Here is a 23,608-nt window from a genome sequence, read left to right as displayed (position 1 = left end):
AGTGACAGAATGAAGCTAGATAGCATCTAAAACATCCAATAATTGACCCTGACACTATAGGGGACGGCATGCAGAGGCAGCGGCAGCAGCGGAAGGCTAGAGAGTGGCATGGCGACATACCCTAAATGGACTCAGGCTTCAAACCAATGGGTAGCAGAGAGGAACCAAAGGAGGTGAGCAAGAAGCGCTCAAATAATATTGGTACATGATAAAAGTTTGCCAGTATATTTTGTGGATTACACAGCAGGGTGGCGACAAAGTTAACATGGAAGCCATGAAAACAATCCAAAATTCTGCCTGACACAGCTCGTTTGATAAGGGGACGATGTATGGAGGCAGTGAACTAGTAGTAGATTAAAGGTGCTGCAGTTAAAACTATGTTAGTTGGTTCTTGGCATGGAGCTGGCGCTCCGCTGCCAGGCGAGCTTTCGCCAATCCAAGCCCCTGTCTCTAGGCTACTCCCCAAACAGCACTTCTAAGAACCTTTCGGATAAGATCAAGTGTAGTAGCGTTCTTATAAGTTTGGGATATGGCGGGTGAGGGGAATGTAAACATCTGCGCAAGAAGCGCTGAAATAATATCCGTAAATGAAAAAAGTTTTCCAGTATATTTTGTGGCTTACACAGCAGGGTGGCGACAAAGTTAACAAGTTTGATGTGGAATGCCCTGCAATAGCTCTTGGGCGGTGTGCCTTTTATCACCTAGGCTCAGCAGTTTGAGCACCGCCTGCTGTCGCTTAGCAACGGCACTGCTGCTGTGCCTAGAGCTACCGACTGATGGCGCCATGCCCACGGATGGTAATTCGGAGGAGGAGGAGGTGGAGGAGGGGTGGGAGGATTTGGAGGTATAGTAGGCCTTTGAGACCTGGACCGAGGTAGGCCCCGCAATCCTCTGCGTCGGCAGTATATGACCAGCCCCAGGGTCAGACTCGGTCCCAGCCTGCACCAAGTTAAGTGTAGTAGCGTTCTTATAAGTTTGGGATATGGCGGGTGAGGGGAATGTAAACAGATGCGCAAGAAGCACATGATGCGCATGGAGCTGGCGCTCCGCTGCCAGGCGAGCTTTCGCCAATCCAAGCCCCTGTCTCTAGGCTACTCCCCAAACAGCACTTCTAAGAACCTTTTGTATAAGATCAAGTGTAGTAGCGTTCTTATAAGTTTAGGATATGGCGGGTGAGGGGAATGTAAACAGATGCGCAAGAAGCGCTGAAATAATATCCGTAAATGGTAAAAGTTTGCCAGTGTATTTTGTGGATAACACAGCAGGGTGGCGACAAAGTTAACAACTTTGATGTGGAATCCATGAAAACAACCCAAATTTCGGCCTGACAAACCTCGTTTGATAAAGGGACGATGTATGGAGGCAGCTATATGGACGACTTTTGGAGGTAGCAATGGAGACAACGTGTGGAGGCTGCTATGGAGACAATTCAATTTGGATAGTGCCTGTATGTGGCAGTCCAAAAAATTTTTTAAACCAGAGGAGCAGGTAGGTGGCCCTCCAGAAAAATGGAATAGATTGAGTGCCTGTATGTGGCAGTCCAAAAAAGTTTTTAAACCAGAGGAGCAGGTAGGTGGCCCTCCAGAAAAATGGAATAGATTGAGTGCCTGTATGTGGCAGTCCAAAAAAGTTTTTAAACTAGAGGAGCAGGTAGGTGGCCCTCCAGAAAAATGGAATAGATTGAGTGCCTGTATGTGGCAGTCCAAAAAAATTGTTTAAAACAGAGGACCGGAAAGGTGGCCCTCCAGAAAAATTGAATAGATTGAGTGCCTGTATGTGGCACTCCCAAAAATTGTTTAAAACAGAGGACCGTGTCGGTGGCCCTCCAGAAAAATTAAATGCATAAAGTACTATACCTAGAGCCAGTGGGCCCTGTCAAAAAACAGCCAATTTCCTCTGCTTTACTGTAGAAAGAGGAGGAGAAGGAGGAAAATGAGGAGGAGGAGGAATGGATAAATTATTCAGGTTGAGCTTCCTTCACCTGCTGGAGATTTGAAATTAGGAGAAATCCATGCTTTATTCATCTTGATAAGCGTCAGCCTGTCAGCGCTGTCAGTCGACAGGCGTGTACGCTTATCGGTGATGATGCCACCAGCTGCACTGAAAACCCGCTCTGACAAGACGCTAGCGGCAGGGCAGGCAAGAACCTCCAAGGCGTAGAGCGCCAGTTCGTGCCACATGTCCAGCTTTGAAACCCAGTAGTTGTAGGGAGCTGTGTGATCATTTAGGACGATGGTATGGTCAGCTACGTACTCCCTCACCATCTTTCTGTAAAGATCAGCCCTACTCTGCCGAGACTGGGGACAGGTGACAGTGTCTTGCTGGGGTGACATAAAGCTGGCAAAAGCCTTGTAAAGCGTACCCTTGCCAGTGCTGGACAAGCTGCCTGCTCGCCTACTCTCCCTCGCTACTTGTCCCGCAGAACTACGCACTCTGCCGCTAGCGCTGTCAGAAGGGAAATACTGTTTCAGCTTGTGCACCAGGGCCTGCTGGTATTCATGCATTCTCACACTCCTTTCCTCTCCAGGGATGAGAGTGGAAAGATTTTGCTTGTACCGTGGGTCCAGGAGAGTGAACACCCAGTAATCGGTGCTGGAATAAATTCTTTGAACGCGAGGGTCACGGGATAGGCAGCCTAGCATGAAATCTGCCATATGCGCCAGAGTACCAACGCGTAAGAATTCACTCCCCTCACTGGCCTGACTGTCCATTTCCTCCTCCTCCAACTCCTCCAACTCCTCTTCTTCTGCCCATACACGCTCAACAGTGTAGGACTCAACAATGGTCCCCTCTTGTGTCTCGCCAACATTCTCCTCCTCTTCCTCCTCATCCTCCTCCACCTCCACCTCCTCCGATATGCGCTGAGAAACAGACCTAAGGGTGCTTTGGCTATCAACAAGGGAATCTTCTTCCCCTGTCTCTTGTGAGGAGCGCAAAGCTTCCGACTTCATGCTGACCAGAGAGTTTTTCAACAGGCCAAGCAGCGGGATGGTGAGGCTGATGATGGCGGCATCGCCACTGACCATCTGTGTTGACTCCTCAAAGTTACTCAGCACCTGACAGATATCAGACATCCACGTCCACTCCTCATTGTAGACTTGAGGAAGCTGACTGACCTGACTACCAGTTCTGGTGGAAGTTGACATCTGGCAGTCTACAATCGCTCGGCGCTGCTGGTAAACTCTGGATAACATGGTCAGTGTTGAATTCCACCTCGTGGGCACGTCGCACAACAGTCGGTGAGCGGGCAGTTGGAGGCGGCGCTGCGCTGCCCTGAGAGTGGCAGCATCTGTGCTGGACTTCCTGAAATGCGCACAGATGCGGCGCACCTTCGTGAGCAAATCAGACAGATTGGGGTATGTCTTGAGGAAACGCTGAACTATCAGATTTAACACATGGGCCAGGCATGGCACATGTGTCAGTCTGCCGAGTTGCAGAGCCGCCACCAGGTTACGGCCGTTGTCACACACAACCATGCCTGGCTTCAGGTTCAGCGGTGCCAGCCACAGATCAGTCTGCGCCGTGATGCCCTGTAATAGTTCTTGGGCGGTGTGCCTTTTATCGCCTAGGCTCAGCAGTTTGAGCACCGCCTGCTGTCGCTTAGCGACGGCACTTCTGCTGTGCCTAGAGCTACCGACTGATGGCGCCATGCCCACGGATGGTCGTTCGGAGGAGGAGGTGGAGGAGGGGTGGGAGGAGGAGGAGGCATAGTAGGCCTCAAACACCTGGACCGAGGTAGGCCCCGCAATCCTCGGCGTCGGCAGTATATGACCAGCCGCAGGGTCACACTCGGTCCCAGCCTCCACCAAGTTAACCCAATGTGCCGTCAGAGATATATAGTGGCCCTGCCCGGCAGCACTCGTCCACGTGTCCGTGGTCAGGTGGACCTTGTCAGAAACGGCGTTGGTCAGGGCACGGATTATGTTGTCTGACACGTGCTGGTGTAGGGCTGGGACGGCACATCGGGAAAAGTAGTGGCGGCTGGGGACCGAATACCGAGGGGCGGCCGCCGCCATGAGGCTGCGAAAGGCCTCGGTCTCTACTAGCCTATAGGGCAGCATCTCCAGGCTTAGCAATCTGGAAATGTGCACATTAAGGGCTTGGGCGTGCGGGTGGGTTGCACTATATTTGCGTTTCCGCTCCAGCGTCTGGGGTATGGAGAGCTGAACGCTGGTGGATGCTGTGGAGGATCGTGGAGGTGACGATGGGGTTTTTGTGGCAGGGTCCTGGGCAGGGGGCTGACTATCAGCTGACACAGGGGAAGGAGCAGTGGTGTGCACGGCCGGAGGTGAACGCGCTTGTTGCCACTGAGTGGGGTGTTTAGCATTCATATGCCTGCGCATACTGGTGGTAGTTAAGCTAGTAGTGGTGGAACCCCTGCTGATCCTGGTTTGGCAAATGTGGCACACCACAGTCCGTCGGTCATCCGGTGTTTCCTTAAAGAACCTCCAGACTTCTGAAAATCTAGCCCTCGCCGCAGGAGCCCTCGCCACGGGAGCTTCACTAGTTGACACATTTGGCGCTGATGCACCAGCTCTGGCCCTGCCTCTCCGTCTGGCCCCACCACTGCCTCTTCCAACCTGTTCTGGTCGAGGACTCTCCTCCGTCTCAGAAGCACTGTGTTCACCCGGCCTCTCAGCCCAGCTTGGGTCTGTCACCTCATCATCCTCCGATCCCTCAGTCTGCTCCCCCCTCGGACTTCCTGCCCTGACAACAACTTCCCCACTGTCTGACAACCGTGTCTCCTCATCGTCGGACACCTCTTTACACACTTCTTCCACTACGTCAACAAGGTCATCATCACCCACAGACTGCGACTGGTGGAAAACCTGGGCATCGGAAAATTGCTCATCAGCAACCGGACAAGTGGTTTGTGACTGTGGGAAGGGTCCAGAAAACAGTTCCTCAGAGTATGCCGGTTCAAATGGCAAATTTTGCTGGGAGGGGGCAGACTGGTGGGGAGGAGGCTGAGGTGCAGGAGCTGGAGGAGTGCCGATTTCGGTGACATGGGTGGACTGCGTGGAAGACTGACTGGTGGACAAATTGCTCGAAGCATTGTCGGCAATCCACGACATCACCTGTTCGCACTGTTCTGGCCTCAACAGTGCTCTACCACGAGTCCCAGTAACTTCAGACATGAACCTAGGGAGTGTAGCTCTGCGGCGTTCCCCTGCTCCCTCATAAGCAGGTGGTGTCTCACCCCGCCCAGGACCACGGCCTCTGACCCCTGCAGTAGTTGGACGCCCACGTCCCCGCCCTCGTCCTCTACCCCTAGCCCTCGGGTTAAACATTTTGAAAATGAGAGTTATAACTTGTATTTTTTTTTTAACTTTTTTTTTTTGTGTTTTTTAGTTTTTAAAACCAAACGATGCTATCCTATTGCTATGGCTATTTTCTAGCCAAGTATTACAGCACACTACTATGCCAGATGAGATGACGCTGAGTTATGAAAAAAATAAACGTAAAATAAAAAAGGAAATGGCAGACTGTGCCTAGTTGAAATACAACCCCGGGCCCTAATAAATTTTCCCACTTCGGTCTTTGCGATGGATATGTGCGTCACTAAAACACAGTGGTCGCAAGTCTGACTCCAAATTGCTCCCAATTTGATAGTAGATGCACTGCAGCAAGTACAGCCACCAGCAGATCAACCAGAAATCAAATATATATAACGCTACTGTAGGCGTAATTAAGACGTTTGTATTCTCCTATGGCTATTTTCTAGCCAAGTATTACAGCACACTACTATGCCAGATGAGATGACGCTGAGTTATGAAAAAAATAAACGTAAAATAAAAAGAAACTGGCAGACTGTGCCTAATTGAAATACAACCCCGGGCCCTAATAAATTTTCCCACTTCGGTCTTTGCGATGGATATGTGCGTCACTAAAACACAGTGGTCGCAAGTCTGACTCCAAATTGCTCCCAATTTGATAGTAGATGCACTGCAGCAAGTACAGCCACCAGCAGATCAACCAGAAATCAAATATATATAACGCTACTGTAGGCGTAATTAAGACGTTTGTATTCTCCTATGGCTATTTTCTAGCCAAGTATTACAGCACACTACTATGCCAGATGAGATGACGCTGAGTTATGAAAAAAATAAACGTAAAATAAAAAGAAACTGGCAGACTGTGCCTAATTGAAATACAACCCCGGGCCCTAATAAATTTTCCCACTTCGGTCTTTGCGATGGATATGTGCGTCACTAAAACACAGTGGTCGCAAGTCTGACTCCAAATTGCTCCCAATTTGATAGTAGATGCACTGCAGCAAGTACAGCCACCAGCAGATCAACCAGAAATCAAATATATATAACGCTACTGTAGGCGTAATTAAGACGTTTGTATTCTCCTATGGCTATTTTCTAGCCAAGTATTACAGCACACTACTATGCCAGATGAGATGACGCTGAGTTATGAAAAAAATAAACGTAAAATAAAAAGAAACTGGCAGACTGTGCCTAATTGAAATACAACCCCGGGCCCTAATAAATTTTCCCACTTCGGTCTTTGCGATGGATATGTGCGTCACTAAAACACAGTGGTCGCAAGTCTGACTCCAAATTGCTCCCAATTTGATAGTAGATGCACTGCAGCAAGTACAGCCACCAGCAGATCAACCAGAAATCAAATATATATAACGCTACTGTAGGCGTAATTAAGACGTTTGTATTCTCCTATGGCTATTTTCTAGCCAAGTATTACAGCACACTACTATGCCAGATGAGATGACGCTGAGTTATGAAAAAAATAAACGTAAAATAAAAAGAAACTGGCAGACTGTGCCTAATTGAAATACAACCCCGGGCCCTAATAAATTTTCCCACTTCGGTCTTTGCGATGGATATGTGCGTCACTAAAACACAGTGGTCGCAAGTCTGACTCCAAATTGCTCCCAATTTGATAGTAGATGCACTGCAGCAAGTACAGCCACCAGCAGATCAACCAGAAATCAAATATATATAACGCTACTGTAGGCGTAATTAAGACGTTTGTATTCTCCTATGGCTATTTTCTAGCCAAGTATTACAGCACACTACTATGCCAGATGAGATGACGCTGAGTTATGAAAAAAATAAACGTAAAATAAAAAGAAACTGGCAGACTGTGCCTAATTGAAATACAACCCCGGGCCCTAATAAATTTTCCCACTTCGGTCTTTGCGATGGATATGTGTGTCACTAAAACACAGTGGTCGCAAGTCTGACTCCAAATTGCTCCCAATTTGATAGTAGATGCACTGCAGCAAGTACAGCCACCAGCAGATCAACCAGAAATCAAATATATATAACGCTACTGTAGGCGTAATTAAGACGTTTGTATTCTCCTATGGCTATTTTCTAGCCAAGTATTACAGCACACTACTATGCCAGATGAGATGACGCTGAGTTATGAAAAAAATAAACGTAAAATAAAAAGAAACTGGCAGACTGTGCCTAATTGAAATACAACCCCGGGCCCTAATAAATTTTCCCACTTCGGTCTTTGCGATGGATATGTGCGTCACTAAAACACAGTGGTCGCAAGTCTGACTCCAAATTGCTCCCAATTTGATAGTAGATGCACTGCAGCAAGTACAGCCACCAGCAGATCAACCAGAAATCAAATATATATAACGCTACTGTAGGCGTAATTAAGACGTTTGTATTCTCCTATGGCTATTTTCTAGCCAAGTATTACAGCACACTACTATGCCAGATGAGATGACGCTGAGTTATGAAAAAAATAAACGTAAAATAAAAAGAAACTGGCAGACTGTGCCTAATTCTACTCAAACCCCTAATAAATTTTCCCACTTTGGTGTTTGAGGTGGATATGTGTGTCACTAAGAGCTAAACACAACGGTAGCAAGTCCCCCTGCTAATTCCTCACAATATGGTACTAGCTGCAAATAAAAAAAAAAAAAAATTATAACGTTATTGTAGCCCTAAGAAGGGCTGTTGGGTTCTTTAAGAATCACTCCTGCCTAACAGTAAGCTAATAGAACACCCTAACGCTTTCCCTGAGCAGCAGCAGCTCTCTCCCTAGCGGCATCCAGACAGAGAATGATCCGAGCAGCGGGGGCAGCGGCTAGTCTATCCCAGGGTCACCTGATCTGGCCAGCCAACCACTGCTATCTACGTGTAAGGGTACCACGTCATGCTGGGTGGAGTGCAGAGTCTCCTGGCTTGTGATTGGCTCTGTTTCTGGCCGCCAAAAAGCAAAACGGCAGGAGCTGCCATTTTCTCGAGCGGGCGAAATACTCGTCCGAGCAACGAGCAGTTACGAGTACGCTAATGCTCGATCGAGCATCAAGCTCGGACGAGTATGTTCGCTCATCTCTATTGCTTTTACATTATTTAGCAGTAGTTGCAGCAACTCATGGTCATCAGGTCATTAATGGGTTTTTGGGCTCACAGAAAAAAAGCCCTGGGAGGTCAGGACAGAGAGAGAATTTAAAAATAAACTTGCTGAGCATCATTGTTTTTGCTCCTATGACTGCAGAGACTAGTGACCACCATTGGATCCTTGGTACTTCTAGTTCTACAGAGCTTGTTAAAAGGGGGGCTCTGCTATTGGAACAGAAAACCAGAGCAGGATGAGTATGTATTGCTTTTGTTTATTTATTTCCCCTTGCTAAACCTATTAAGCCTTTCCAACGAATCTGGAAATACCTTTATATAAAGGATATTCCAAAAATAGTGTGATTGATACTGTGCACGAATTGTTTTACTGTAATTATGTATGAGCACAATACATTATTTACCCCTTCAGGATCAGACTATTCTACATATATAATATGTAACTAAATAATTACAATTATGGTGATTTCAAATATGCACAGAGTCCTTTAGGTTTCACAACTTTTAAACAATATACAGGGGACTTATCATTGTTTCTTTGCCAGTTTCCTGGCATAGAAACAGCAAGATGATAGCAAATTATTGCATGGTGCAAAAAATTGCGATTAAAATAGTGAAAACGCTACCTACACGCCACCCACACGCGGATGGACCCAAGGTTCTTTTGAAACTTTTGTTCACTGGTTTTTACGCAAAACTTCATCAGGTCATATACATCGAGAGGCGTAAGCCCCTTAATGTATCTGGCCTGATGCGGGGGGCATGGCAACTATATCATACACCAACACAGGAGGTATCATAAGAAACCATTTAATTTGTGTATACATTAGGCCCCTTCCACACTTGCGTTGCAGATCACGTCAGAGTTTGATCAGGGTGCGATCAGGGTTTGGTCAGTGAAAAACGCACATTTTGCATCAGAGTTCAATCAGTTTTCAGTGAGATTTTGTTCAGTGTCTCAGTTTTTCACGCGCGTGTTCAATGCAATTTCAATACAATTTCAATGCAATTTCAATGCGTTTATCACACGCAGGTAATGCCCATGAAAGGACTCAGGACTGAGGTCTATCTTTTCTATGGCAATTGATGCGTGAAAAACGCATTGCACTTGCAAGTGTCTCAGAGTGCAATGCGTTTTTGATGCGTCTCCATAGACTTGTATGGTGCGTTTTTCACTCGCCTGACTTGCAAAAGTAGAGCATGTCGAGATTTAAACAAACCGCGCGTGTGCGCGTGAAAATAAATGCAAGTCTGAAAAGACCCATTGGTTACAATAGGTCAGAGTGCAATGCAAGTTCTGCACGTCAAAAGCATGCGCTGAAAACACGCATGAAAGGGGACTTAGTCTTAGATTTCTTCTTTTCTTTGGCATTTTTACAATGTCCACCATATGGTTTACATGGTGACATTTAATTTCCTTTTTTTACTTTATTTTAGTGATAACTTTTATTAATCGCACCAGGGAACGTCAATATGTGAGTGTTGGATGATCCTATAAGGCATTGGTATAAGGCATTATAAACTGTTAGGCAATGAAAACTTTCTGTAGCCCATGATTGTAGTGCAGAGTTATGTATCTTGCATTACCTATCTTCTCAATAAGCTTATCTACTCTAGGCATTGGATAAGCATAACATTTTGTTATTTGTTATTTTCTGGAATCATTACAAAACTGCCAAGTACCATTGTGCTTTGGCATCAGGACAATTGGATTAGACCATTTACTTTCAGATTCATCAGTCACACCTAACTCAAGCATATGTTTGACCTCAGCTGACACCACCTCCCTTATGTGCCTCTTTACATCCAGGTTCTATTTCTACATGGTGCTCCATTAGGTGTGTATGCCCTGGCAGCTTAGAGAACATCTATTTCTCTGCAGGAACTCTTTTGCTTCTTGCTGTTGGGGGCCCTCGTTTATATGGACCAGGAGGATTGGTTGTGACAAATCACACTGTTGCATTTGATAAAAAGTTACTCTCCATGGGCACCAAAATAAGGACTCTATCCTCTGGGTTCTCTGATTTTAAAAGAACAATTGTGAATTCTGCTTTAGGCCTCTTGTGCTTTTTCCAGATGTTCTTGTACAACTGGCATGACCAACACAATATGGTCTTGCATTTGAGCTATATTCTGTATGACACTTCCGTATGGGGGAGCCTCAGTTTCCCATGTTTTCCCATGTTTTCTTCGCTATATCAAGTAGTCCCCTTGGTGTCTACCATAGACCAATTCATAAGGGGAGGAACCTGTAGACGCTTGTGGTACTTCTCTAATAGAAAAGATCAGTTATGGCAACAGGCAATCCCAATCATGACCATCTTTTTCCACCACTTTCAGAGTTTTATTGAAGCACTCCACTAACCAATCTGTCTGGGGATGATACACAGAGGTCCATATGTGCGCAATTTTCAACAGCTTGCATAGCTCTTTTATCACCATTTACATAAAAGATGTGAGGGGGGCTGTATATAATAGAACCATGATGGTGTTACGGGTGCTCCTGAGACCTATGTTCCAGGTTGCAGGCGCACCCGTGTACCTCTCTATGTCCCTGGAGCTTGACGGCAGATCTTACATTCTCTCGTTCCAGTGGTTCTCCCCTTGCTCCGATGCGCACATCCCGGCCTCCTAGGGCACACAAGAACTGACTTTCTAAGATTTAAAGGGCCAATACGCCGATGATTGGCACTGGCCGGCTGCTATCCCTGTTAACTTCCGTGCCCCTTCCTGTGTACCCTGCCGGATCTTCGAGCCTCATGCCTGAGAGAAAACTTTCTGATTGTTTATTCCTGCGATATAATGATTCCATGTTGTGACCTTCTGCCTTGTTCCTGACCTTCCACTTCATCCCCGACTCTGATCCTGTACCGCCTGTCCTCACCTCCATCCTCTCCACGACTCTGTCTCAGCCTTAAGATTCTGTATGTCGCCTTTGCCACAATGTTGCGCCTGTGGAGCGACCTGGTGGTATCCTTTGCTTATTTGGCTTATTTTCTGCGTAACAAATTGCACTTCACAGTGACGGTATTTAATATTCCAATGCCGTGTACTGGGAAGCAGGGAATGCAGTGAAAATGCTGAAAAACCGCATTTGCGACAATTTCTTGTGGGCTTGGATTTTACATTTTACACAGCCAGAGAGCTACTAGATGGTCTGGGCTCAGTGCTACTATACAGCGAGGACAAAGTGTTTGAGGACAGTCAGCAGCTGCTTGGCAGTGAAGAGGTGGGGCAGACTTCTGCTTCTTCCTGCAGTAGGCAGGCTGTGCATACTGACACCATTGAGGAGAATAGCAGTGACAGGGAAACGCAAATCGTACATTGTAATGAAAGGTAATGACCCGTGGCTGTCATGGCAACCAATCACCCCCCCCCCCCCTCGATGATATCACAGAGAGCATCGATCTTCACCAAGATGGCAGCGCCATCTTTTTGAAGCCGCCGGCGATGGACGGGATAACAGTGCTAGCAATATGCAGCAAAAACTTACTGGCTATGGAAAGGTCTGTTAGCCCTCTCTATGCATGCTCACCCAATGTGCGCCGTACTATTACATTGTCTGTCAAAAAGGGGTTAAGGATTTTCACCCTTTCTCCCTCCTCAACCTTGATTTGAAGATATTTACTTCAATTATGGCAATGTTCCAAAACAGAGAACAATATCTTACTTATCTAGAAGTCAACCTGACTCATCATAACTCATCATTATATAAATGGAACTACACTCTGCTCATAGATAGGTTTCGTATAGATCTTACAAGATGGAATACCCCCTCAATCTCTTGGCTGGGTTGAATGCAGTCAGTTAAGATGGTCTCTTTTCCGCAATTTTATACCTATTTAGAGCTCTACCTATAGCTATTCCCACGCGTACATTTAATAAAATTCATTCTCTGATCTCTGGATTTGTCTGGAAGCATAAATGACCAAGGGAGGCCCACAAGACCATGTTTGATCATAGAGGAGTATGAGGATTCTCCCTCCCAAATTTCCAGAGATACTATAAAGCTGCACAAATTTGGCAATTCATTTCTACCCACTTCATTAGAGTCAGCTTTCGTTGCACCTTATACCTATAAGGGCTTAATGTGGGCAGGACCCCTGCAAGAGGCCTTACCCAGTTGTCCCCATATACCCTTTAAATATATGGCTTAGTGCTGGATTCCAGTTCAAGCTGCAGCCTTGCCCCTCACCTTTACTCAGCATTTTGCACAATCTTATGTACCAACTGGGTTTGACACCCTAGGCCAGTGATGGCGAACCTTTAAGAGACCGAGTGCCCAAACTGCAAACCAAAGCCAACGTTCCTAGTGCAAGGTGCCAACACAGCAATTTAGCCCAATAGTGCCACAATACCACTATACAAGAGACAAATAACACTTTGACATCATGAGGCCACCATTACAACCACATAAATAGCATAATTCTGGTTATAAAGACCACTATAGAAAGGCCAACATCACCAATAATAACCCTATACTAGAAGCAAATGTAGTGATGAATACTGTATTACTACCATTCAGTGTCAAATATTACTGCCATATACTGATTAACATTACCCCCATAGAGTGACAGCAGTCCTGAGTAGAGGATATTGCCATCTTAACTTTTTTGTTTTTGCCTTTTGCATGTAAAGAGCTGTGTGAAGGGTTTGTTTTCTGCATAATGCAGTGAAATTGGTGAAAAAATGCTTTTGTGCCATTTTCTTGTGGGCTTGGATTTTACAGCTTTCACTGTTCACCACAAATGACAAAAAAACGTACAAAAAATTTTTTATTTATTTTGCCATTTTTGGCGCTAACTTTTTCATGCTTCAGTGTACGGAGCCGAGGTGACCTGATGTTTTTAATGCTACCATTTTGAGGACCGTACAGACTTTTGATCACTTTTTATTACATGCTGCAAAATGGCTAAAAAGTGGTATTTTGATATTTTGGCGCTATTTTCTGTTATGGGGTTAAGGTTCAGGGAATCCAATTTGGCAGGGGATCTGCAGTGCAAAGTGGTGGTTGTTGTGGGGTGGAAGGTGTGGGCACAGGTGGATTTGGGATCACACATATGACAGCTGCCAGTGATGCAGCATAGCACCCAGACACATTGCCTGCAGTGGAGCTATGCTGGCTTCATGGGCCCCTGATGCAAGTGATGAGCTCTTCAGACACAGACCAGTATATATGTGGACAGCTGTGATACTGGGCAATTTGGGACACTAAATCACAGTTATCTTTAGTTGGTTTAGTGACCCAAAGCCACCTGACAGAACCTCTGAAGGCATTTGCAGCTCTAACACTGAACTGCTGATGTGAAAAGCACGCACAGCAGCTCCTGACCTCTTATCTTCTTCTGTTGCTGCAGGCTTCCTTCTGTGGACTCTCACTCCTTGTACTGCTGTACTTGTGTTCCCGGGCTGAAGAGGAGGGGGGGGGGGGGGGGGCACTGATCGGCTGCTACTGTCTCACTAAGGCATCACTAGTGAGAGCAGAGCCGATCAGCTTCAGGCTGCAGTGGCTGCCGGAGCTCCGACTCTGATGAGACTGGGCAGATGGTACGCGTGCCTGCAGAGAGGGCTCTGCGTGCCCTCTCTGGCACGCGTGCCATAGGTTCGCCACCACTGCCCTAGGCTCATATATAAGGCGCACTGGAGTATAAGGCGCAGGATCAAATGCAGTACCTAAAAATGACCAGCAGGTGGCAGACCTGTACACAGTTCAAGCCAGCTACACTTCCCGGGAAACTTGTCTTCAGCGTGTCAGAGAGCTCCGATCTCAGAGGTATGGGCTGCTGGGGGTTAATGCAGGGTGATGCAGCAGGGGTTAAGCGGTCTCCCTCTGCCCCTTCTCCTTCCCTCCTCAGGCAGAGTGTTATTTCTGTGGGGTTCCCTGTGGCTCCTTCTCTTTCCCCTGTTACAGGGCTGGCAGGTATGGGGGATTGTTTACTGATGATGATGATTGCCTCGTGGTCGGCACTATGGCAGCTCCGGTCTCTCCGTGCTAGGGGAGGGCAGGATGGGCACAATGTTAGTTGTGGTGCCAGGGCACTTCAGGAGCTAGGGACCCTGTATACTGTGTGGGAAGGTGCAGTAAATTTCTGGGGATGGAGCTATAGGCGCACTGGCCTATAAGGCGCACCTTTGATTTCTGAGAAAATTAAAGGATTTTTGGTGCGCCTTATAGGCCGAAAAATACGGTAATATGTTATATCCCTTGTACCTCTTTCACATGTGACCCCCTGCATGGGGATATTGTAGCTGTGAGGATTCTGCATCTCACTATTTGCGTACTTTAATAAAATTATTTGGAAACTAAACAAGAAAAATCATGGTATTGCCACATCCCAAAATGTCTGATTTATTAAAATATAAAAACAAAAATTCCTGGTGATGTGCCCGTAATGAAAATAGTACCTAAATGTCTGAAACAACCATCACCCTTGTCACGGGAGCTCCCGCAATCCCTGTCTCGGATCGTGGGCGCATCCGTGCTCCTCTGTGTGCCCCCGCTGCTGCCCGGTCTCAATTACCTCTCCCGGCTCTTGCTCTTCCCCAGACTGCTGTGCGCGCGTCCCCGCCTCCTAGGGCGCATGCAGCTCCTGCCGAAAATTTAAAGGGCCAGCGCACCGCTAATTGGTGCACTGGCTGAACACCCCACCTTTAAGAATCCTGCCTCTTCCTGTGTTCCCTTCCGGATCTTTGTGCCTCACAGCCTAAGAGAAAGCTTCCTGGTGATTATTCCTGCGTTCCTGTGTATTCCTGCGTATTCCTGCGTTCCTGTGTATTCCTGCGTTCCTGTGTATTCCTGCATTCCTGTGTGTCTCCGCTCCCAAGTCCTGTGTAGCCGTGTTACCCGAGTTCCTCCGTGTTGCTGTGTTCCGTGTGCCTGTGTTCCCGTTCCCACCTGCCTGGACCTCCCGTTGCTGACCCCGGATTTGGACTTGACCTCGCATCTCTGCCGCCTGCCCGGACCCGAGCCTGGACCTGACTACAAGACTGTCTTCTGCTAAGGTACCTCGACCTCGGCTGCCACCGCGGGCTGGTCGCGCCTGGGAACGACCTGGTGGTATCCTGCCGCAGCAAGTCCAACCCGCTTTGCGGCGGGCTCTGGTGAAAACCAGGTGCCACTTGGATTCCAGTCCCAGTTGTCGGCTAGTTCCATCTCCCGTGGTGGTCCAGAGGATCCACTGATCCTGACAACACTTTTGCCTCCAATAAAAATATGAATAAGAAGTGATCAAAAGGTTCACACACTGAAGTATGAAAAAGTTACAGGTGTGAGAATATGGTGACACAAGATATTTTTTTTAAATGCAAGGTTTCAAAATATTTTATTTTAGAGGTATTAGGACATAACGGAACCATTTAAATTTTGCATCTCTGCGATTGTACTTATCCAAAGAATCAAGGAAAGGTGTTGTCTTGATTGCACATTGAAAGCTGTAAAAATAAATTCATCAGAATATAGAAAGTCTACCACATTTGGAATTTGTTTCCGGTTTCCGAGCTTCTTTGCAGTAAGTGCCACAAAATTTTAAATGGTGCCATTACTAAGTACAATTTGTATTGCAGATAAGATCTCTTGTAGCTTTGTAAAGGATAAAAATTCAAAAAGGTACAGCTTGTGGAAGAAGCAGAGTGAAAAAGTAAATAAACAGAAAGATAAAGTGTATTACTAAGTTTAGCATCATCATGTGTACATGGGATTTATAGAAATTGGTTACAGGTTTAGTAAATATTGGTCTAAATGTCGTTGTGTATAAGTTGATAAAGTCTATTATTTTTACTCTAATTCTGAAAATAGAATGCAAACTTTTGCTAAAAATTAAATCTTAGTCAAAGCCTTCCATGCAAGATCCTTGGGTCTGATGCTTTTTACAGTCTTAAGGAGCTGAAATAAAGGAAAAAAACATCACACAAAACACAGCAACATATTATTTTAGGTGAAAAGACATTGATACTTACAATGGCACGTTGGCGGACGGCCCTCCCATACACCATCTTCAGTACATTTTCTGGTTAAATTTCCACTTATAATGTACCTGTAGAAAACAAATAATGCATTAAATACGCGCAGCCATAGTAACATCGATACACTGGGGGGAATGTATCATTACAATTTGTCATTGACTTGGCTGTCTATGCTCAAGTCCATTTTTGTTTTATCTGAATTCATCAAGTAAGTATGTATGTTATATTTGTTTTGGGTTTTTTGGTTTGTCTCATAATATTGTTTTTTTTTGCGTTTGTCGCAAAATGTTTTTTTTTTTTTGTCGCACTTGTCCCTTGATCTCAATAAATTTGGTAGTGTTTTTATTCTACTTCTACGTCAGGCGGTGACTGGAGTCATTTTGCGCCAAAACATGCGCCTTAATGAAAATTTGCACCAAACTGCAAATAATGAATTCAGTTGAGTATTGTGAAAACTAGTCTATGCAAATAATGAATTTGTAGGGTCTATTTTATAGTGTCTTATGATCATTTGGTGTAATGGAAAGTTGCAAAACAGCATTTGTGCCACAACTGCGCCAAAACAACGCCAAACATAGACAAAAAGAGCAATGATAGCCCCCTCCCCCCATTGTCTCCGTTGTACTCCTTCAAAGTTTGGTTAGCGGTTTACTTACAATACTTTATACAACATTTCAGGAACATCTATTTGTACATGACGAATTAGGAACAAATAATTGAATTAAGACTGTCACATCCTATGGTGTCACCAATGTTTTATGCACTAGTTACCAAGAACATTCCCACACTGCAGTAAAAATGGAACAAAATATATTAATTATATAATATAGTAATAATATAAATAGTTATCATTGTGATAATTTCACCATCTCACACATGTGAGATTCACATACCATTATGTGGGGAATGCTACATAGATCCGAGAACACTTTGCATTTTCTTTCTATCCCCCACAGATGCACCATGTTTACAAAAACGCAATGTTACAGATTGCATTGCGAGCAGGATGCAAAGGAAACGCAAACGCGATGGAAAACGCAATTGACACACAAATACAAAAGTGAAGCATGGGCCACAAATGCAAATGCAACGCAAATGCCATGTAAGTGCAAATGCAATGTAAACACAATGGGGCACATTTACTTACCCGGCCCAGTCTCGATCCAGTGGCGTGTTCTCTGACGAGGATTCGGGTCTGCCGGGATTCACTAAGGTTGTGAGCCTGATATCCAGCAGGTGTGGCTGCTGCGCCGAGGTCCGCCAGAGTTCAGCTGCTTCTTTCCGGTGCATCTAAGTGCGTGATCTTGCGATATTCCGCGTTTTTTCCGGATTCGTCAGGTTGTCCGATGGCTACGCCCCCTGATTTCTGTCGCATGAAAGCCGGCCCCGATGAGACAAAATCCGGTCGCATGCACCAAAATCCCAGGGCAATTCAGGGCAAATCGGATGTGCTCCAATTTTAACACCACATGATGCAAATGCAATACAAACGCCAGATGCAACATAAACGCGAAACTGAATCCACATAAAACACTAACATGACAAAAATGCAAATACCATGGAAACACAGCGAATACGCCACATGAAGGTAAATGTGCTGCAAACGCCATGGAAACGCAAATGCCACATAAACATAAGCAGAAACTCAAAGTCAAATCATTTCAAACGGCATGTAAATGTGAATGCGATGAAAAGGCTGTGTAGTGCAATTGTGATGTAAGCGCAAATACCATGTAAATGTCGTGTTTGCGAAAATATAATGTAAATACTTTTACATTTCATGTTAAATTTATATCACTTTTGTGTTTACTTTGCATTAAAGTTTACACAGCATCTTTGTTCACATTACGTTTACATCATTTTATGTTTCATTTACATTGCGTTTGTGGTAACCTCACATTTGCTTTCACATTGAGTGGGCATTCTATTTTGCAATTTTGTAACAGTGGCCAATTCACAAGAAACAATGTGCAAACTGCTTGCACATGTATTTAAGATGTATCCGCAACATATTTGTGTCGCTGCCTCACTATGCCCATCGCACCACAAATTTCCGGACATAAAGAGGCAGTCCGTTGCACATACGGAATTTGCAACAAATTTATCATGTGGAGTTCAACTGAATTATGTCACACGCTGTATGTTAAAGTTGCACCAAAGAAAGTTGGTGCTCTCTGTCAGAGCAGCGCAGGGTGCTCCAGTTCTGAATTAATCTGCGCAGTGCACATTCCAAAGGCAAACTTATACTTTTGATAGATGTTGGCCAATGAGTTTATGTAAACCAGGCGTAAACACGATGTCAATAGAATATTAGCGGAATGTGGTTCACCATAGCCTCTAGATGAGCATAGAGCAATCACTACTGTTTATAGTAGCTTCTCTGACATTGTCTGCCACTGATTGGACAGTTTCAGAGAAGATTATCAAAAACATATGCTTCCAGCCCCGACTCCTATCTGACAGGAGACAGATTAGAATGATCAGATACTGGGACTGATATCTCCGCAACCGTGGGGGCTAGAAAGGAAATTAAAAGTGCTCCTGAATCTGTGTCGCAGCCCCTACAGAATGGTAGGCTACAGAATAGTATATCCATCTCCACATGTGTGGAATTATTTCATTTTTATTAATGGGCACTCACCCTGAATTGCAGCTGTACAGTGCTTTTGATCCAAAATCTATTCCTGTTATTTGGACTTTTCCATTTTTGATCTGCTCTGGTTCTCCACAGATGACTTCTGGGTAAAAGTAGTGTAGTTATTATGATTTTATTTATGTACCATATCAATAGCAAACATGATATGCTTCCATATTAACAATACATATATTGCAAACCTTGATACATAATAGCAGTAGCAGACATATTTATGATCTAGCGGTAGCATTCATTTAAACAAAACTTTAACTTCAATCAGGATATGATTTTACTTTTGTTAATAGCTCAATAGCCATGGCGTGAAGGTGACATAACCTTTCTATACATTTGTGCACTTTTTAGTATTTATATTTGTGCATTTTTTTTTACAGTTTTTAGTATTTTAGTACTATTTGGCCTTCTGATACAAAGGGGAAATTTATGTACATAATTGGTCTGCACATCCCCAAATACAGAGGAGAAAGAAACAACTTTCCCCCAAAAATATGACAAAGTAGACAATTGTTATTGATTAGAGATGAGCGAACATACTCGTCCGAGCTTGATGCTCGTTCGAGCATTAGCGTACTCGAAACTGCTCGTTGCTCGGACGAATACTTCGCCCGCTCGAGAAAATGGCAGCTCCCGCCGTTTTGCTTTTTGGCGGCCAGAAACAGAGCCAATCACAAGCCAGGAGACTCTGCACTCCACCCAGCATGACGTGGTACCCTTACACGTCGATAGCAGTGGTTGGCTGGCCAGATCAGGTGACCCTGGGATAGACTAGCCGCTGCCCGCGCTGCTCGGATCATTCTGTGTCTGGATGCCGCTAGGGAGAGAGCTGCTGCTGGTCAGGGAAAGCGTTAGGGTGTTCTATTAGCTTACTGTTAGGCAGGAGTGATTCTACAAGAACCCAACAGCCCTTCTTAGGGCCACAATAACGTTATAATTTTTTTTTTTTTATTTGCAGCTAGTACCATATTGTGAGGAATTTGCAGGGGGACTTGCTACCGTTGTGTTTAGCTCTTAGTGACACACATATCCACCTCAAACACCAAAGTGGGAAAATTTATTAGGGGTTTGATTTCAATTAGGCACAGTCTGCCATTTACTTTTTATTTTACGTTTATTTTTTTATAACTCAGCGTCATCTCATCTGGCATAGCAGTGTGCTTTCATACTTGGCTAGAAAATAGCCATAGGAGAATCCAAACGGCTTACTTACGCCTACAATAGCGTTATATATTTTATTTCTGGTTGATCTGCTGGTGGCTGTCCTTGCTGCAGTGCATCTACTACCAAATTGTGAGGAATTTGTAGTGAGACTTGCGACCGTTGTGTTTAGCGCTTAGTGACGCACATATCCATCGCAAAGACCGAAGTGGGAAAATTTATTAGGGGTTGGATTTCAATTAGGCACAGTCTGCCAGTTTCTTTTTATTTTACGTTTATTTTTTCATAACTCAGCGTCATCTCATCAGTGTGCTTTCATACTTGGCTAGAAAATAGCCAAAGGAGAATCCAAACGGCTTACTTACGCCTACAATAGCGTTATATATATTTTATTTCTGGTTGATCTGCTGGTGGCTGTCCTTGCTGCAGTGCATCTACTAGCAAATTGTGAGGAATTTGTAGTGAGAATTGCGACCGCTGTGTTTAGCGCTTAGTGACGCACATATCCATCGCAAAGACCGAAGTAGGAAAATTTATTAGGGGTTGGATTTCAATTAGGCACAGTCTGCCAGTTTCTTTTTATTTTACGTTTATTTTTTCATAACTCAGCGTCATCTCATCTGGCATAGCAGTGTGCTTTCATACTTGGCTAGAAAATAGCCATAGCAATAGGATAGCATCGTTTGGTTTTAAAAACTAAAAAACACACAAAAAAAAAAAAAACACAAAAAAAAGTTAAAAAAAAATTAAAGTTATAACTTTCATTTTCAAAATGTTTAACCCGAGGGCTAGGGGTAGAGGACGAGGGCGGGGACGTGGGCGTCCAACTACTGCAGGGGTCAGAGGACGTGGTCCTGGGCGGGGTGAGACACCACCTGCTGATGAGGGAGCAGGGGAACGCCGCAGAGCTACACTCCCTAGGTTCATGTCTGAAGTTACTGGGACTCGTGGTAGAGCACTGTTGAGGCCAGAACAGTGCGAACAGGTGATGTCGTGGATTGCCGACAATGCTTCGAGCAATTTGTCCACCAGTCAGTCTTCCACGCAGTCCACCCATGTCACCGAAATCGGCACTCCTCCAGCTCCTGCACCTCAGCCTCCTCCCCCCCAGTCTGCCCCCTCCCATGAAAATTTGGCATTTGAACCGGCATACTCTGAGGAACTGTTTTCTGGACCCTTCCCACAGTCACAAACCACTTGTCCGGTTGCTGCTGAGCAATTTTCCGATGCCCAGGTTTTCCACCAGTCGCAGTCTGTGGGTGATGATGACCTTCTTGACGTAGTGGAAGAAGTGTGTAAAGAGGTGTCCGATAATGAGGAGACACGGTTGTCAGACAGTGGTGAAGTTGTTGTCAGGGCAGGAAGTCCGAGGGGGGAGCAGACTGAGGGATCGGAGGATGATGAGGTGACAGACCCAAGCTGGGTTGAGAGGCCGGGTGAACACAGTGCTTCTGAGACGGAGGAGAGTCCTCGACCAGAACAGGTTGGAAGAGGCAGTGGTGGGGCCAGACGGAGAGGCAGGGCCAGAGCAGGTGCATCAGCGCCAAATGTGTCACGTAGTGAAGCTCCCGTGGCGAGTGCTCCCGCGGCGAGGGCTAGATTTTCAGAAGTCTGGAGGTTCTTTAAGGAAACACCGGATGACCGACGGACTGTGGTGTGCAACCTTTGCCAAACCAGGATCAGCAGGGGTTCCACCACTACTAGCTTAACTACCACCAGTATGCGCAGGCATATGAATGCTAAACACCCCACTCAGTGGCACCAAGCCCGTTCACCTCCGGCCGTGCACACCACTGCTCCTTCCCCTGTGTCAGCTGATAGTCAGCCCCCTGCCCAGGACCCTGGCACAAAAACCCCATCGTCGCCTCCACGATCCTCCACAGCATCCACCAGCGTTCAGCTCTCCATACCCCAGACGCTGGAGCGGAAACGGAAATATAGTGCAACCCACCCGCACGCCCAAGCCCTTAATGTCCACATCTCCAGATTGCTTAGCCTGGAGATGCTGCCCTATAGGCTAGTAGAGACCGAGGCCTTTCGCAACCTCATGGCGGCGGCCGCCCCTCGGTATTCGGTCCCCAGCCGCCACTACTTTTCCCGATGTGCCGTCCCAGCCCTGCACCAGCACGTGTCAGACAACATCATCCATGCCCTGACCAACGCCGTTTCTGACAAGGTCCACCTGACCACGGACACGTGGACGAGTGCTGCCGGGCAGGGCCACTATATATCGCTGACGGCACATTGGGTTAACTTGGTGTAGGCTGGGACCGAGTCTGACCCTGCGGCTGGTCATATACTGCCGACGCCGAGGATTGCGGGGCCTACCTCGGTCCAGGTCTTTCAGGCCTACTATGCCTCCTCCTCCTCCCACCCCTCCTCCACCTCCTCCTCCGAACTACCATCCGTGGGCATGGCGCCATCAGTCGCTAGCTCTAGGCACAGCAGCAGTGCTGTCGCTAAGCGACAGCAGGCGGTGCTCAAACTGCTGAGCCTAGGCGATAAAAGGCACACCGCCCAAGAACTATTACAGGGCATCACGGCGCAGACTGATCTGTGGCTGGCACCGGTAAACCTGAAGCCAGGCATGGTTGTGTGTGACAACGGCCGTAACCTGGTGGCGGCTCTGCAACTCAGCAGACTGTCACATGTGCCATGCCTGGCCCATGTGTTAAATCTGATAGTTCAGCGTTTCCTCAAGACATACCCCAATCTGTCTGATTTGCTCACGAAGGTGCGCCGCATCTGTGTGCATTTCAGGAAGTCCAGCACAGATGCTGCCACTCTCAGGGCAGCGCAGCGCCGCCTCCAACTGCCCGCTCACCGACTGTTGTGCGACGTGCCCACAAGGTGGAATTCAACATTAACCATGTTATCCAGAGTTTACCAGCAGCGCAGAGCGATTGTAGACTGCCAGATGTCAACTTCCACCAGAACTGGTAGTCAGGTCAGTCAGCTTCCTCAAGTCTACAATGAGGAGTGGACGTGGATGTCTGATATCTGTCAGGTGCTGAGTAACTTCGAGGAGTCAACACAGATGGTCAGTGGTGATGCCGCCATCATCAGCCTCACCATCCCGCTGCTTGGCCTGTTGAAAAACTCTCTGATCAGCATGAAGTCGGAAGCTTTGCGCTCGTCACAAGAGACGGGGGAAGAAGATTCCCTTGTTGATAGCCAAAGCACCCTTAGGTCTGTTTCTCAGCGCATATCGGAGGAGGTGGAGGTGGAGGAGGATGAGGAGGAAGAGGAGGAGAATGTTGGCGAGACACAAGAGGGGACCATTGTTGAGTCCTTCACTGTTCAGCGTGTATGGGCAGAAGAAGAGGAGTTGGAGGAGTTGGAGGAGGAGGAGATGGACAGTCAGGCCAGTGAGGGGAGTGAATTCTTGAGAGTTGGGACTCTGGCGCATATGGCAGATTTCATGCTAGGCTGCCTATCCCGTGACCCTCGCGTTCAAAGAATTTATTCCAGCACCGATTACTGGGTATTC

At 46.2% G+C, this 23,608-nt stretch overlaps 1 protein-coding gene across 1 annotated transcript in view; it reads right to left on the bottom strand.

Annotated features, from left to right (window-relative positions):
- Positions 1-15,827: 15,827 nt before the first annotated feature.
- Positions 15,828-23,608, bottom strand: part of LOC140117072 (sushi, von Willebrand factor type A, EGF and pentraxin domain-containing protein 1-like) — a 43,756-nt gene continuing 35,975 nt past the window's right edge. Inside the window, exons 12-14 of the mRNA XM_072133502.1 lie at positions 18,952-19,048; positions 16,305-16,381; positions 15,828-16,230 (exon numbers count right to left, since the gene is read on the bottom strand). Of these exons, the coding sequence (XP_071989603.1) occupies positions 16,223-16,230; positions 16,305-16,381; positions 18,952-19,048 (182 nt within the window). The 3' untranslated portion in view covers positions 15,828-16,222. The remainder of the gene's footprint in view (positions 16,231-16,304; positions 16,382-18,951; positions 19,049-23,608) is intronic.

The sequence above is a fragment of the Engystomops pustulosus genome, chromosome 2 (genome assembly GCF_040894005.1).
Source record: "Engystomops pustulosus chromosome 2, aEngPut4.maternal, whole genome shotgun sequence".
Classification (NCBI taxonomy): Eukaryota; Metazoa; Chordata; class Amphibia; order Anura; family Leptodactylidae; genus Engystomops; species Engystomops pustulosus.
This window is presented reverse-complemented; position numbering and strand designations above follow the sequence as displayed.